General features: G+C 45.2%; 1 protein-coding gene across 1 annotated transcript in view; it reads right to left on the bottom strand.

The window, feature by feature from the left end:
• Positions 1-14,796, bottom strand: part of ADCY2 (adenylate cyclase 2) — a 406,092-nt gene that overhangs the window by 181,776 nt on the left and 209,520 nt on the right. The window contains exon 4 of the mRNA XM_044234016.1: positions 11,782-11,931. Within this exon, the coding sequence (XP_044089951.1) occupies positions 11,782-11,931 (150 nt within the window). The remainder of the gene's footprint in view (positions 1-11,781; positions 11,932-14,796) is intronic.

Raw genomic sequence — 14,796 nt, forward strand, 5'->3', positions numbered from 1 at the left:
TTTCCCAATGAAATACAATTATGATATCACTGAAGGCAGAAGACAGTAGCTATAAATGCTGATTTACATGGGGAATGATGGGGACATTTTTCATGAAAGCATATAAAAAGCAAACTTATTTAAAGGCAAGTTTTAACTTTTTTTTTCCCCATTATTCATCAGAAACTTTGAGAGATCTGTCCCTTCTCTCTCCTGTGGAATTTGTCACATTTCATGCTTATTTCCATCAGCTGATGAAGTACACTGCCCTTTTAATGAAAGGATTTCCCTGTTTTTCAATAGAGCATCCCAAATCCCACTCCTAACTTTTCAGGGAGCTCACTCATCTGACTGTCACATGCTCACGGCCCAAGTTCTGAGTGCTTCTTGATCCATCTGCCCTTTTTAAAGCATAGAATCTGTGGTTGACATTTGTTTCAGTGTATGGACCCATTCTGGGGAACACTCACTCCTAAATATCCCCCTGAAACATTTCCCCCCAACTTGTTAATAAAATTCACCAGCAAAAGTCTGAAACAGTAGTTAAGTGCTATACTCATCGATCTCAAAATCTAACACTGTTTCAAACATGCATAATCCTTGGGCGCCTGGGTGGCTCAGATGGCTGACTGACTGCCTTCGGTTCAGGTCATGGTCCCAGTATCCTAGGAACAAGCCCCGTGCCTGGCTCCCTGCTCAGTGAGGAGTTCACGTCTCTCTTTGCCCCTCCCCCTGCTTGTGTGCACTCTCTCTCTCTCTCTCTCTCTCATAAATAAATAAATAAAATCTTTTTTAAAAAAAAGATCCATTATCCCATAAATCGTCCCCACAACATATCCATGAGCCAAGTGTTTCATCAAAAGCTATTTTATTTTATTTTATTATTTTTTTTAATTTGACAGAGAGCGATCACAAGTAGGCAGAGAGACAGGCAGAGAGAGAGAGAGGGAAGCAGGCTCCCTGCTGAGCAGAGAGCCTGATGCGGGACTCGATCCCAGGACCCCGAGATCATGACCTGAGCCGAAGGCAGCGGCTCAACCCACTGAGCCACCCAGGCGCCCCTCAAAAGCTAGTTTAAATGCATCTTCTTCAGCAGATCTGGATCGAGCTAACGGGCTGGGTGATTCCAAGCTTGTATCTTGTCTTTGACATAATAATTGGGTTGTTCATAACACACACACACACACACACACATAAATTCTACCTGTACACTCCCTTCTGGAAGGCTATGTTGATCACTTCCATGACAATGAAGCTAATGTTACCCAAGTTCATAAGAATACTTTAGCCAAAAACATACTAGAAACTTTTGGGGAGAGGAATATGGGTCTGGGAGAATAGTCAATGGCCCATTTTTGTTGTTTGCCTTGGTCAATCTTTTGAAGATTTAACATGCACGACAACGTGATATAAATGAGCCTCATAATGAGAAGATGCATCTGAGAGTGTCAGGTTCATTCAAAGCAGCCACGGGCACACGGGGCTCGAGGATTACACAGTCAAGGATTAAATACTCAGGTTTCCATTCCAAAAGGCTTGTTTAGAAAACCAAAGTCTTAATATCTTAGAGATCTTAGAGAATTGGGCGGAAACACAGCCAGAAAGGTACCTAAATCAGAACTCGGGAAAGAAGAAAGAAAGAAGAAAGAAAAGAACAAGAAAATTCTATTTTGCGGCCAAAAAGTCATTCCCTGGACTCCTGTTTTCTGGTCAGTCCCAACATGCGGAGTCAGTGACCAGCAGGAAGGAACTCTGAGCACACCTGCTGCAGCCTTCAGAGCTCTGACCTAATAAGGTGCTCGGACCTGCCTCCCGGGGCTCCTGTTTCTAACCTTCAATCCCTAACTATTCCAGGGGCTGCTGATGGACTTTCATCTTCGAGTGAAATGCCTACCCTTGCTATTCCCGTTCTTAGAATGAGGATTACACTTGTAATCCTCAACATTGAAACATTCAGCCCTGGGCAGTGACCCTCCGGGGAATAGGGCAATGGCACATTCACTGATACGCATTTTTCTTTCTAAGAGGATGAATTCTTTTTCTTCTAACATTTAATCTTATGGTTTTACTTGAATGTGTTTCTAAAACAGTTAACCCACTTTAAGGCTTGAGTTTTTGTCTTAACCCATTCTCTTTATTTTACCTACAGTCTTCTCAGCCTTTTTGTTCCCTTTCACAGTTTCTGTATGTTATTATTTATTTGCCGATTTAATAACTCTTTTTCATTATTTTCATCTGAGTTAAATCCATTCTGGTAGAAATTACCAGATATGAGTTCACATACACAATGGACCAGTGCCGGGATTAGTTAATAACTGTAATCCAGAAACACAGTTACCTTTCTGGAAAAATCAATCAGTCCTTCTGCCCTTTCCTTCCTGGGAATCAGTGATTCAGAATAAAAGAAAGACACATTTGGGAAACTGTAATATATTACAGTAGAAACAACAGTTAGTGTATAGCATGTTGGTAGAGATGCTATAGTAAGACATGTAATACAACACCAGTTTCCATCTTGGGTGAAGAAAACCTTGACCAAATAATTTGCCTGGAAATTTCTGGCTCCTCTTTATAGCTGAATATGCCGACATATTCAGAGCTGTTGATAGTCACTGTGTGCCTTTCCTCACTTCCTATTTTCTCCTTACCTGAGCTCAGTCATTTCGACCCCTCTGCCCAGGCCACTGGTGACCGCCATGTTGCCGAGACTGGTGGTCCCTCTGTGATGCTCCCTCCACTGTGACTGTTTCAGCACTTGACTACGTTGGCCACTGTCCCCTTAAACTTTCTCTCTTGGCTTCTCTGGCTTCTCTCCTATACAAATGATCTTTCTCAGTGACTTTGGCTGACTCTACTCCTTCTGTCCTTTTCTCTAATGTTGGTGCATTTTGGGTCATGGCCCTGGGCCATTTTCATATTTTCTGATCATATTCTCTCCCTAGAGGATCTCACTTAGTCCTTTAAACACCAACTGTATGTTGATGACCTCCAAATCGACATTTTTAGATCGGAATCTTACTTACAACTACAGCTTGGCCATCTCCCTTTGGACACATAATAGGTATCTCAGAATTAACTGTTCAATACTCCACTCTTGAATTCTACCCCACCCCTACCTCCAATGAATATTGTTCCCAAAGACTTTGACATCTTCTAAGTAACACACCAGCTGTTACCCAGTTGCTCAAATGCAAAGCTTCTGAATCTTTCTTGATTATTTTATCTTTCTCTCATCCAACATCCAACTCAACAGCAATTCCTACCCATTTAATTTCAAAATATGTCCTGCATCTGTCAACTATGACCAAAAGCTTCTCTTATCTCTAATCTGGATTGCTGTCCAAGCTTGTCCCTCTGCTAACGTTCCCTGCTCCCCCACTCCATTCTCTATCAGCACTCAGAGAGATCCTTTAAGAATGTTACCAGTCCATCTCCCGACCTCACTTAAACCCTTCAGTGCCTTTCCATTCAGTGTATAACAAAATTCCAAGTCCTTAGCATACCTTGCAAGGCTCAGTGTGTGCTCTGGCTCCAGTCTCCCTGTCCAACTCTCTTCTTGGAGCCAATGGTCCACTGACCTTTATATTCCTCAAATGAGACAATCTGGTTCTTAACCCAAGCCCTCTGCAGGGCTTCCTCCCCCTGTTAGAGAACTTTCATTCGGTTACCAAAGGGCTACATCCTTCTGTAATACCCATTTCAGCTCAACTGTCACCTCCCAGAGGACCTTCCCTGATGGCCTCTCCAATGCACCACAACCTTCCCCATAATGCCTTGTCACCTGAACTCACTGTAACTTCTAATCAAATATATGCATTTAATAAGTTATAGTTTGTCTCCTGTCATTGCAGTTTACGTCCAAAGAGAACAGAAACCTTAAGCTTTAGGTATTATTCTATTCCCTGGAGTTAATCCCTTGGCACATAACACATAATCAAAGATAAAATTGTGAAGTAGGAGCACTGACAGATAGATCTATGCCTTCCAGGCACCATAATTCTGTATTCAAGGGAAGTACATATGTAAAGCCATATTTTTTAAAGATTTTATTTATTTATTTATTTGACAGAGAGAGCTCACAAGAAGGCAGAGAGGCAGGCAGAGAGAGAGGAAGGGAAGCAGGCTCCCTGCTGAGCAGAGAGCCCGATGCGGGGCTCGATCCCAGGACCCTGGGATCATGACCTGAGCCGAAGGCAGAGGCTTAACCCACTGAGCCACCCAGGTGCCCCTAAAAGCCATATTTTAACTTAACAGCTTTCTGTGCACATCCTGACCTCAAATGTTCCTCCTGTTTCATTCCCGAGATTATTGGATAATTGTACATATTTTCACCTTTATGGAGAACAGAGGTCTCTGGGAGGAATTTTCACATCCAGCAGCTGACATATAAATGGTCCCTAATATATTTGTTCTAGGGCTCAGAAAAGCCCTAGAACAAAATTTCCTAAACCTTTGAGGACACTCAACAACCTAAAACAAACAAAAAATCCAAAGATTAACACTTCTTGGAAACATATATGCAATTAACAAAATTCCAAAATTTGTTAAGTCCTAATTTTTAATTTAGTATAAACCTCAGTGGGTGCCTCAATTCAGTAAGTACAATGCTAATGCCACGTGAAGTATTTTTATCCATGACTGTGCTCATGGTAATAAATTATTAAACAGGTTCAATAACGTTAACACTTGAAAAGTCCCATGTTGGTAAGTATAAAGAGCTTCTTTCTCCCTATTAACAGTTCATCGGCCTATCTGTGGTTTCATCTGCAAGAAGAAAAATATCATTGAAGACTTGACACTTTGCCTTTGATTTTGGAGTAAACATACATTTTCTCCCACATAGGATAAAAACCAGAAGAATGGATGACGCAAGCAGAAGGACTGATTTTGGAATTCCTTTCTATTGGGGTTATTTTTCTCATATCAAGTGATGTCGAGCTTTCTTGAATCTTTCGACTACATTATCCTTTGCCTATTATACAATCTTGCCAGCATCAAAATATTGCATCGTGGGGTATAAAAAGTAGGCGGTCTCCATGAAACACTAAAAATTCCCAGAGGCCAAAAATACCAAAACCAGATGCTCTCCTTGGGGCGCAACTTCTGTTTTCTGTGCTTCTTTTTATGTTATCAGCATAGATTAGCTCAGGATAAGCTACAGCAACAAAACTGTTTCCCAGGTGCTTCTCCAATAAGACAGGTGAATTGCTTACCATAAATGTTAGATGGGAATTTTGCTCAAGTTTCTCACATAAAGGAAACTTCTGCAGAGTTTTATTTTACCATTTAGCTTTTCTGCTGTCATGATATAAATAGATATGTGCATATATTTAATTCATTAGAAGAATCTCTGCTTGACTAATTGTTGTACCCCTATTTTATTTTTCTTCCTGTGGGGCAGAATGTCTAACGTGTTACAGGATGTACAGATAGTCATTAGTGCTCTTTTCATGAGGGGCTATTACTAATCTCCTGTGGTTCTGCTCCGCGTTAGGCATGGCATTCAACAGTGAGTCCTGGGAAACCTTCCTCTGTGGTCTTGGATCTGTAATTGTTGGTTTCTCTTTAAAGGAGCCAAAGTACACATTCACAAGATTGCCCTCACTGCAATCTTAGGAAATATGTACTGATTTCAAGCATTTTAACTGAAGGACCTATCCAAAAATACTTCAGCCTTATTAATATATTTTTTCTGGAATTGATTTTCACTCCTCATTTGAAAGAACCTGGTCAAAGGGTCATGGTAAAATGCAGCATCTGAAAATACCTTGCCCTGCAATTTCTCAGTGAGGCATCACACACGAGCATCCTGAGAATTTGCGTCATCAGTATGAGACAACATGGTGCAAACCATGACAACCGTTCTTGAACTTCCATCTGATGGACTCAAATGGCAAACACTTTGAAGCTACTAGCCCTTTCATGAAACCATGACTCTTCGTTTTTTTCAACTTTCAAGCAAAAGGTAAGTGTCTTTCAACCTCTCCCTAATGTGTGCTGAGGATGAGGTGGTGATCAACCTTTACGCGAGTGTGGCCTCTCCAACGAGACAGAAAATGATGTCATCTGTCACTTAATACAATGGAAGAAGGTGGTGACCAAGAACAATATAAGCTATGACTTCATCAGGGAAGGGCTACCAGATAAAAACTGTCTACGTGATGATTTAATAAACTAGAAAAAAAGTGGGCTCACAAAATAACATATCCCGCTGGCTGGAAGGAAAGCGTGGTTAATAATCTTTGATGATGCAAGATCCTGAGCAGAGCCCGCATATTGGAACCCAACTGCATGTAGGGCACGATGTTGTGCGTTTCCATGTTCTGTTACCCTGACTGGAGGCACTGCCTGACCCAAAGGTCTTGGGTAACATTTATAACGTTTCCTGCTTGAGTTCTTCAGGAGCGGCACTGGGAAAGTCTCACCGGCTGGAACTCTTGTCGGCCTCCTGATGCCCACTTTGCTTTCCTGGAGAAGCAACGCTGTTGAGATGCCGTAGCTCAGACCCCACCAACCAGTTCCTACTGAGATGACAGAAACTGGGGGATGCAATGAGTCCAGCAACATGAGCCGCCAGGATTGCCTCACCCTGCCCGTTCCGCGGGTGAAAAGGAAACTCTTGAACTTGGGGAGATGATGCGAGAAGAAAGAGTGTCGGGGACAATTATCTACCAACTAGGCAGACAAAGCAAAACATTTCTCTGTCCCATCTGTTTGCAGCAAGGAAGAATGAAGCCCACTGGGGCAGGAACTCCTGGGATGGCCTGGTCACGGGAAACCCTCCCTCCAGCCCCCTCGAGCCCTATGGCCCGGCCAGGGTGGCCGCAGACTTCTGTGGTTGAATATGAGCTCTGATGCCATCAGTGTACCGTGGCCAGACCGGCGACCGAGCACTGTCTGAACAGGAAGCTGTTTGGGAGGCAGAAACTGTCTCTTGAACTGGGCAAGGTATCAAGCACAAGCTCCATCAGAGAAACTCAGAAGTGAAGAAATCGGACTAATGTCACAGGGAAAGAGAACAACACCCACGTCAGGTCAGGTGGTCGGCCCCCAGAGTGCACCCTCCTCTCAGCCCCTGCACCACAGCATGGCAATAAAGCCATGGACAGAGTCCACGCTGTGGCTTTGTGTGTGAGTGAGCTCCCGCAGAACTTCCAACGCTCCACAGATGACACTCTGCTCATCATGATGGCGTGGCACCTAATGATCAGATCATGTCTGGTCTTGTCGTATGCTTTCCTGTTTCACCAGTAATGATAAACAACGTAGTTAATGAAACAAAACTCCTTCATACCTGGGAAAATCTCCAGCTAACATGTTCAGAGATCACTCCAACAAAGCTGCCACGGACCAACTTGAGAAGCAGAAAAAGCTGCACTTATTAGCTGAGTCATCTTCTGTAGGTAATTTGGACATTTGGACAGTTCCTTTATCCGGATAACGTAGGAAAAAGGACTTCAGTCATCAAGTTCACCCAGAAGTAAGAAAAGATAATGGCTTGGAGAAGAGGACCCCATCCTAGTCCCTGGAACCCGGGATTATGTCACCTTACATGGCAAAACAAGAACATGGCAGATGTGATTAAATTAAGGACCTAGAGATGGGGAGATTACCTTGGGTTATACTTACAGAGGGAAGCAGTAGAACTAGAGGCAGACAGAGGGAAGAAAGTACATCTGAGAATCAGACGGAACAGAGAAAGTTGGAGAGGAGAAGAGAGGGAGACTAGAAGATGCTATGCTGCTGAATTTGAAAATGGAAGATGGGCAGGCTCCGGCACCTTGAAGAGACAAGGAAACGGATTCTCCCTCAAAGCCTCTGAAAGGAGCCAGCCCTGTCAATAGTTTGACTTTAGCTCATGAGACTGAGTTTGGACTTCTAACTTCTAATGATGAGAATGAACTGTTCTGTTTTAAGCCACTTCACGTGTGGTCATTTGTTATAGCAGCAACAGGAGGTGCGTACAATATATGTAAAGTACTAAAGAGACTACCTGGTCCATTAGAAAGACTCAAAAAAAAAATGAGTTCCTTCTTTTCTTCTTTCTCTCATGAAAACAGACAAAATATAGCAGCCCAAATCAAAAACCATTCAACAATACTTTTCCTGGCATTCTCAATGACTTATGTCATGTGATCAGCAATGCCCTCATGTGACCTGCTGTCATGCTCGGTTGAACACGTGTGCCTTATCTACCCAACCACGAACACAAAAGGACCAGTTACATTTTCCACCAAAGTATGCACAGAGGAAAAGCAATTAGTCCTCAAGGAGAGCCAGGAAGTCTACTGACTCAGTAACCACCCCCGTCCCTCCACCCTGGTTTACCAGGGCGCTGTCTGTGTCTTGCTTGACTGGTGCTTTCTATTGGAATGCATATTCCGTCATACTCCATCTATAGCATGGTTCCAGATGAAGGAAGACGAAGTAAAAATGCTCTGATCACATTACTTTAAAAGAAAGACAAGTATACATGCAAGAGGGTTTGTTTTCTTTCCATTAAAAAAGCAAATCCAGTTTTTACAACTACAGAGGCAAAATTTATTTCCACTGCCCATGCGGTTAGGAGGGAAAGTTCTTATTTTGCTCTGAATCCAGCTCCCATCAATTCTGGAGAGTCTATTACATATGGGGAGAAACGCTCGCTTGTTTTCTCAGCTTTGATAAAGAGGCTTGCATCACGCTGACACAGTGCTCAAGAAACGGCTGTGGGTTTTCTGGCAGGACTGAAACTTAACACAAGAATCAAAACTCCCCGAGAAGATACCTTCTAGCCCCAATGGTGGCCTTGATGCTAATGCATTACATCTCCCACCTGGTATAAAAAAAAAAATCATAGTTTTAGTGTTTCTCCATGACAGCATTTTCAGGGGAAGAATATAACTCTTGAGAAAAACTCTGCAAACATTTTTCATTCCCTCCTCTCCCCAAATCTCACAGCACAAAGAGTCACTTTATTCAAACATGGTTTTTATCTCTAAAAATTCATCTCATTTGCATCTAGGGGAAATATCACAACATCCGAAGAAAGGAAAGGAAAGAGTAGAGCAGAGTTGAAAAGGTTTCAGAATTCCTAGACATCTCCCAACAGCATCAGCTATTACAGCCCCCAGCGGGGTGGTCAGCTGGGCTCACCTGACATTGACCTTCCTCTCAAGGAGGAAGGTCGGTTGAGTGACCCTGTGAAAGAGGCTCAGGAACGACGCAAGATGGCGGCTTCTCAGCCTCTGGGAACGTTAGCCCCCTCTGAGGCAACGGCCGATGTAGAATACTAACATGGATGGCTCTTATTTTATCATAACAGATGCTGAAGCAAATTCTTTTGCTCAGCACACACCCCTGTCCTTGAGTGGAGCATCTGAAGGACACTGCTGGTAGCCATTGTGACTATGGGTGGAGCCAAGATGGTGTGTGGCGAAGGCTGGGCAGGAAGTGATGCGTGGACCCCTTGGACCATAATTTGGTCTGTGGCTGTACAAGGCCCCACCGTCTCAGAGGCTGACCCTCTGTGTGAAGGACACACAGATTGCCGCTGCCTAATTTTCATGTATTTCCTTATATCTATCAGATCGTGTCTTACTGATGTTATTAACTAAGAGAAGTTTTTGTTCCCCCTTAACTACAAGTCAGTCTGAAGAAAGTACAAGCATTCATTCTAACTCTAGAAACACATTTCCCGAAACCCTAACAAGAAAAATACCACGTTCTAGGCACCAGACCCTGGGCATTGACTCCCAACTTCAAGAGCAAAGCACATTTGTGGTATTAGATTATATTTTATTAAACATCTTTACTAAAAGGTCTTCTTTTTCTTTCACAGTGTCCCTTTTATTTCACTTATTTTTTAAAAGGTTCCTTTGTAAAAAACTAGTAAATGTCCTTATAATGTCTTATAACACTCTCATGATGGCCCCAAAATTCTCTGGCACACAGAAAACCACAGCTCTAATTCCCAAATTACTAAGGTCACCGTGTGGCCACCGGACTACTTGGAAGCCACCATGAAAGGCTGGCACCCAGTTCTGCTTGCTCAAGGACTCTTCAGAGAAGTATGTAGTACAGACGAGGTCAGTAGTCTGACTTACGCTTTTGTCAGAACGGGTACTATAAATATTAGGTTATATAATCTGTCTACTTGGAATGTCAGTTCCCTCAGCCTTGGTGTGATTTTGAAGCAGATTCAAGAGGTGATGGAACAGGAAGTTCAATATGTCTGTCAGGACCCACCTGACAGAGTCGCTGCTCTTTGAAAAAGGAAACCATCTATCCTAAAACATCAGGACTCTTCAGGGAAAACAGTCCTGTGGAATTTTCTAGGACCCAGATTTAAAATACTACTGGAATACAGGTGAATGAAAACATACTGGACAACGGTCCCAAGTTAACTGCCTATATACTTCTTAATGTTGGATCCAGAGTTTGATATGGTAGAAACCCAAGAACTAAACATTCATCCCTAACTACCTTTGCTATACATGCTGTAACATAAAATGCTGCTTCTTTAAAGATTTACTGGTTTGAGAGAGAGAGAGAGTGCAGGGGAGGGAGGGGCAAAGGGAGAGAGAGGCTTACAGACTGCGCTAAGCACAGAGCTTGATGCGGGACTCGATCTCATGACCCTGAGATCATGAACTGGGTCAAAACCAAGAGTCAGACACTCAACCGATGGAGCATCCCCAGGCACCTCCACAAAATGCCGTCTAAAAATTAACTACGAGATTTGCCGATAATACCAGTGAGAATGCGATATTCACAGCCATATTTCCAGCACCTGGACTCACTCCTGACCAGCACTCACTCGTCGTCGAATGAACTGAACTCCCTGTTTTCAAAACGGAACTCGATCATGATTCTTCAGTCTGTACACAAATAAAAGTCCACATCGACGTTTGAGGGATGTTTTTTCACTGCCACAACTGTGATACATTTTGGAGCAATTTTATAGAATGGGTGAACTCGGAACAATTTAACAAACACTACGGAAGCATCTTCTGCGTGCCCATATGGACTGGTACGGCAGGACCCAGGATGAATGCTCTGGGGGGGGGGGCTGTTGTTCACAGAGGCTCCTGCTACTCGTCCCCTTCAGAGATGGGAGCCGAGTTCCTGGGGACGATACCCGAACCCAAGAAAAACAAAGCCCATCGTCCGTCGCATGCTGTCCTGCCATAGCCTGAAGTCCAGCACGTTAAGACGGGGCCCTTGTGCATTTATGGTTTCCCCTCCAAAACATTTCTGTTTCCCCTGCTCTCCACCATCCTTGATGACACTGTGGCTTTGCCTGCCACATGTCCTTCTCGCCCTCCCCTCCCTTTCCCAAGGCTTTGTCGTAACCCATGTCTCTGCTGTGCATTTCCGTGCACACGGGTCAGCACGGGACAGTCCCTGTTATGGCAAAGAGCTCTCTGTTGGACCCTCCACCTCAACTGCTGTCACCCCCCACTCTGCTTACTTCCCACCACGTGGACAACAGGTGCCGTGGGAAGCACTGCGGGGCAGAGGGGGCTTAGACGTTAGCTGGGGAAACACTATCACAGAGCACTGAGCCAGCAGCAGAAGCGAGGAAGTGCACCAGGCATTATTATTATTATTATTATTATTATTAATCACCACTCTTACTGGAACGTCCAGCCGCGTGGGGGTGGCAGGTGGTGTGGTGCTAGCCTGTGGGGGATCCTAAGGCCCCTGGGTCTGGGTCTGCAGACGCCATTCCTGAGCGAGGGCAACCAGTGGCTCCGACACTTGCCGAGGCCCATGGTGAGCACACGGCATACCCGGTCTCGACAGAAAAATGTATCTCACCTGCTGCCGCTTTTCAAATTCCAGCTTGATTCGAGACTTGATACAGTTGCACGTGTCCTGGTAGGTCTGCTGCAGGGCGAGCTCCATGAGATGCTTGTGGTACGCGCCCGCCAGGTTCCCACAGATGAAAATGATCACGTTGGCCAGGATCTAGAAAGACAGAAAGAGCCGCTCAGGAGGGCGAGCCTTGCTAACTCGGGAGCCCAGCACCCGCAGAAGCCACGTGAGCTCCCGCAAGAGACGTCTCCACAGGCAGTCAAGTTCACTGGTCTCCAGACTCACATTTTTATTTGCTTTAAAGAAACAGCTCTTGCCTTCAGGGATTTTAGCCCCTTCTGGGATCCATGCCCTTTGAGAGATGACTCTGTGGTCCCTGCCTTGTCTTGGGGCTCAGCCATGGGATTTGCTCTGGTTAGTGCAATGGGCAGGGGTAACTGAGAGAAAGTATGTGAAGTAAGAAAGCAAGAGCGTAAGTGACATCCCTGAGTGCAGGAGGCTTCGGGGGCCGGCATGTTTCCGGGACGCTCTCCGGTGCTTCGTTAGCACGATCATGCTCTGGCTTGCCCACTGGTCCCAAGAAGATGAGAGGCTCACGGAACAGAGGCAACCGGACAGCCACTTGGATTCTGTCGTTGTTACAGAGCATGATTTTGGTAACAGGTGACTGAGAGCCCTAGGCTGCTCGCCCACCAAAGCTGTACTCACGGAGCCTGGGTGAGTCACAGTCCTTCTTACCTTGTGTTTCCATAGGAGTACGGTACACTCTCAAACCACGTAACTCACTACTCTTTTGAGGATAAAAGTTCACGTCCGCAAAAAATTGGGATGAAAACAGAAAAAATACAAAGAAATACTAAAATGAACCTGTAACAGTCCTGTCCAGGAAGAACACACTGCTGTCCATAGGGTCTCATCCTCACGACATGTCCCTCTGCATCCTCAAAACTGTTGCCAAACTTTGTTTTGCCAAGACCACTGTCTTGTTCCAGAAGGACCAAATTCATTCTGAACGCAGTGTTTTACTTTGCATTTTTAAAAATTTAATATTTGATCAGATATTTTGTAGCTCATAAATATTCTGTGCAAACAGGATTTGGAATGCTTAGATAACATTCACTTCTATGGCTGTGCAAGAATTTAGTTTTATTCATACTATCAACACTTTATTAATATTCTTTGCACTGGCACACTGCGACAGTGGCCACCCTGACGTATAAAGCTTTGGTTCCAAGCTTCATCTTTTCCTTAAGTCGATTAGTAAAACACATGGAGTCAAAAGCCATGACCATTTTTAAGTTCTCGATACGTACCGTGAAATGGCTCTGAAAACACCTTCCATTTATATTCTCACCACAGTGTAGGACACGGTTTTCTCAGCGTGTACTCCTACCCAGCACACTAGTCATACAGAGCAAGTGACAGCGATGTATAAAATGGATGCGTACGGATTTCGCTCTTAAGTGTTTAGGGCAAGACCTGCAGGTCTGTCAGAGCGTGGGTGGCCACTCCTGGGTAAGGTGCCCCATCGCCCCCTCCAACACATGACCTCATGTGTCACCAAATAGGGCACTACCAGCTTCCAGAAGCTCGGCATTCTTCTCTGAGAACCTCCTGCTAACATCAGCTTGCTGCTCCTGCTGACTGTCTGACTGGAGAGGCTGTAAGAAGGATCTGACCTCGTGAGCCAAGCGCCTGCTCCTCTCAGTGGCTTCCTCCCTTAGCCCCTCTGTTCTAAGCCAGCAGAGCCTGTGGGCCCACGCGCCCCTGTGCTGGGAGCAGGAGGAGGCGGGGTGATTCAGGGGAATGGTGTCCCGTCCCTGGGGCCCAGATCCAAGCCACATCTCCCAACAGCTGTAATGGTAGCAAAGGTGATATCCTGTTCTCCAACCCCATGATGTCATTGTCTCAGTAGGTTCTGAATATGGGTGGAAAACAGGGCTCCTCAAGCTTTCAGAAACCCATCTTGGGGACGGAGGGCAAAGCAGGACAGGGTCAGAAATGGGAAGAACAATATGACAAGATTCTCTCTGGAAAAAACACACCCCGCAGAAGAAGGGAAGGGCTGTTCAGACCAGAAGGGCCCTCCAGGTGTCCATCGAGCCCACAGATCCTGGACGCAGAGACCTCCTACAGCTCACCCACACTCTCACAGCAGGCCCCCAAAATGTCCTTTTAGGCAACCTCATCCTCCTCCCATAGAATGGACAATTCAAGTATTAACTCTGGGTCTTGCTGTGTGTGTATGTGTGTGATGTGTGCACATGTGATCTGTACGCATGTGATTGTACACAGGATCTATTTGTCATGTGTGTATGTGGTATGTGTGTGCGTGCGTGTCACATGTGCGGTGTGTGTGATCTGTACGTGTGACCCATGCATGTGATGCATATGTACCCCTGATACATCTCTGTATGCCTTATGGGACAGATCTGTGTCTATGCCATGTGGTTTGCGTGATGTCTGTGTGCACACTACACGTGTAATTTACATGCGCCGTGTGCAGTTTTACATGATGCATGTGCGCCATGGATACCTCTGCGAGATAAATAACATGCCTATATGATGCGCTCGTGACCTGTGGGAGGCATGCGCGTTGCTGCTGGGCGTGTGAGTGTGAGCCCTGACCCAGAGCGTGGGAGCAGGGGAGCAGCCTTCACTGCCATTTCCGAACACTTCTAACTGCAGGGGGCTCCCCTTCCTCCCGGAGCCGAACGCGCACCCATCGCCTCTGTGAATGCCCATCACGTGAGCACAGGGGCTCGCCAGTGTAATCCTGGCTCCCATCTGGGGAGGAGTCCTTCTCCAGCCGACGGGATCGATCTCAGTGCCCTTCCTCCAGCTCAATGGTAATTCAGCACTGCCGTACTCTGCTTCTCCAGAATGATCGTCTGCTTTGCTAGATTTTCCCAACCTCGTCTCTGCTGGATTTGCTCTGAAGGACGGTGCCCCAAAGAATGCAGACGATGAGGAACGCCAACACAAACCAGACTGCTCAGAATTGGAAAATGCTATCTC

This window comes from Neovison vison, chromosome 1 (genome assembly GCF_020171115.1).
Source record: "Neovison vison isolate M4711 chromosome 1, ASM_NN_V1, whole genome shotgun sequence".
Taxonomy (NCBI): domain Eukaryota; kingdom Metazoa; phylum Chordata; class Mammalia; order Carnivora; family Mustelidae; genus Neogale; species Neogale vison.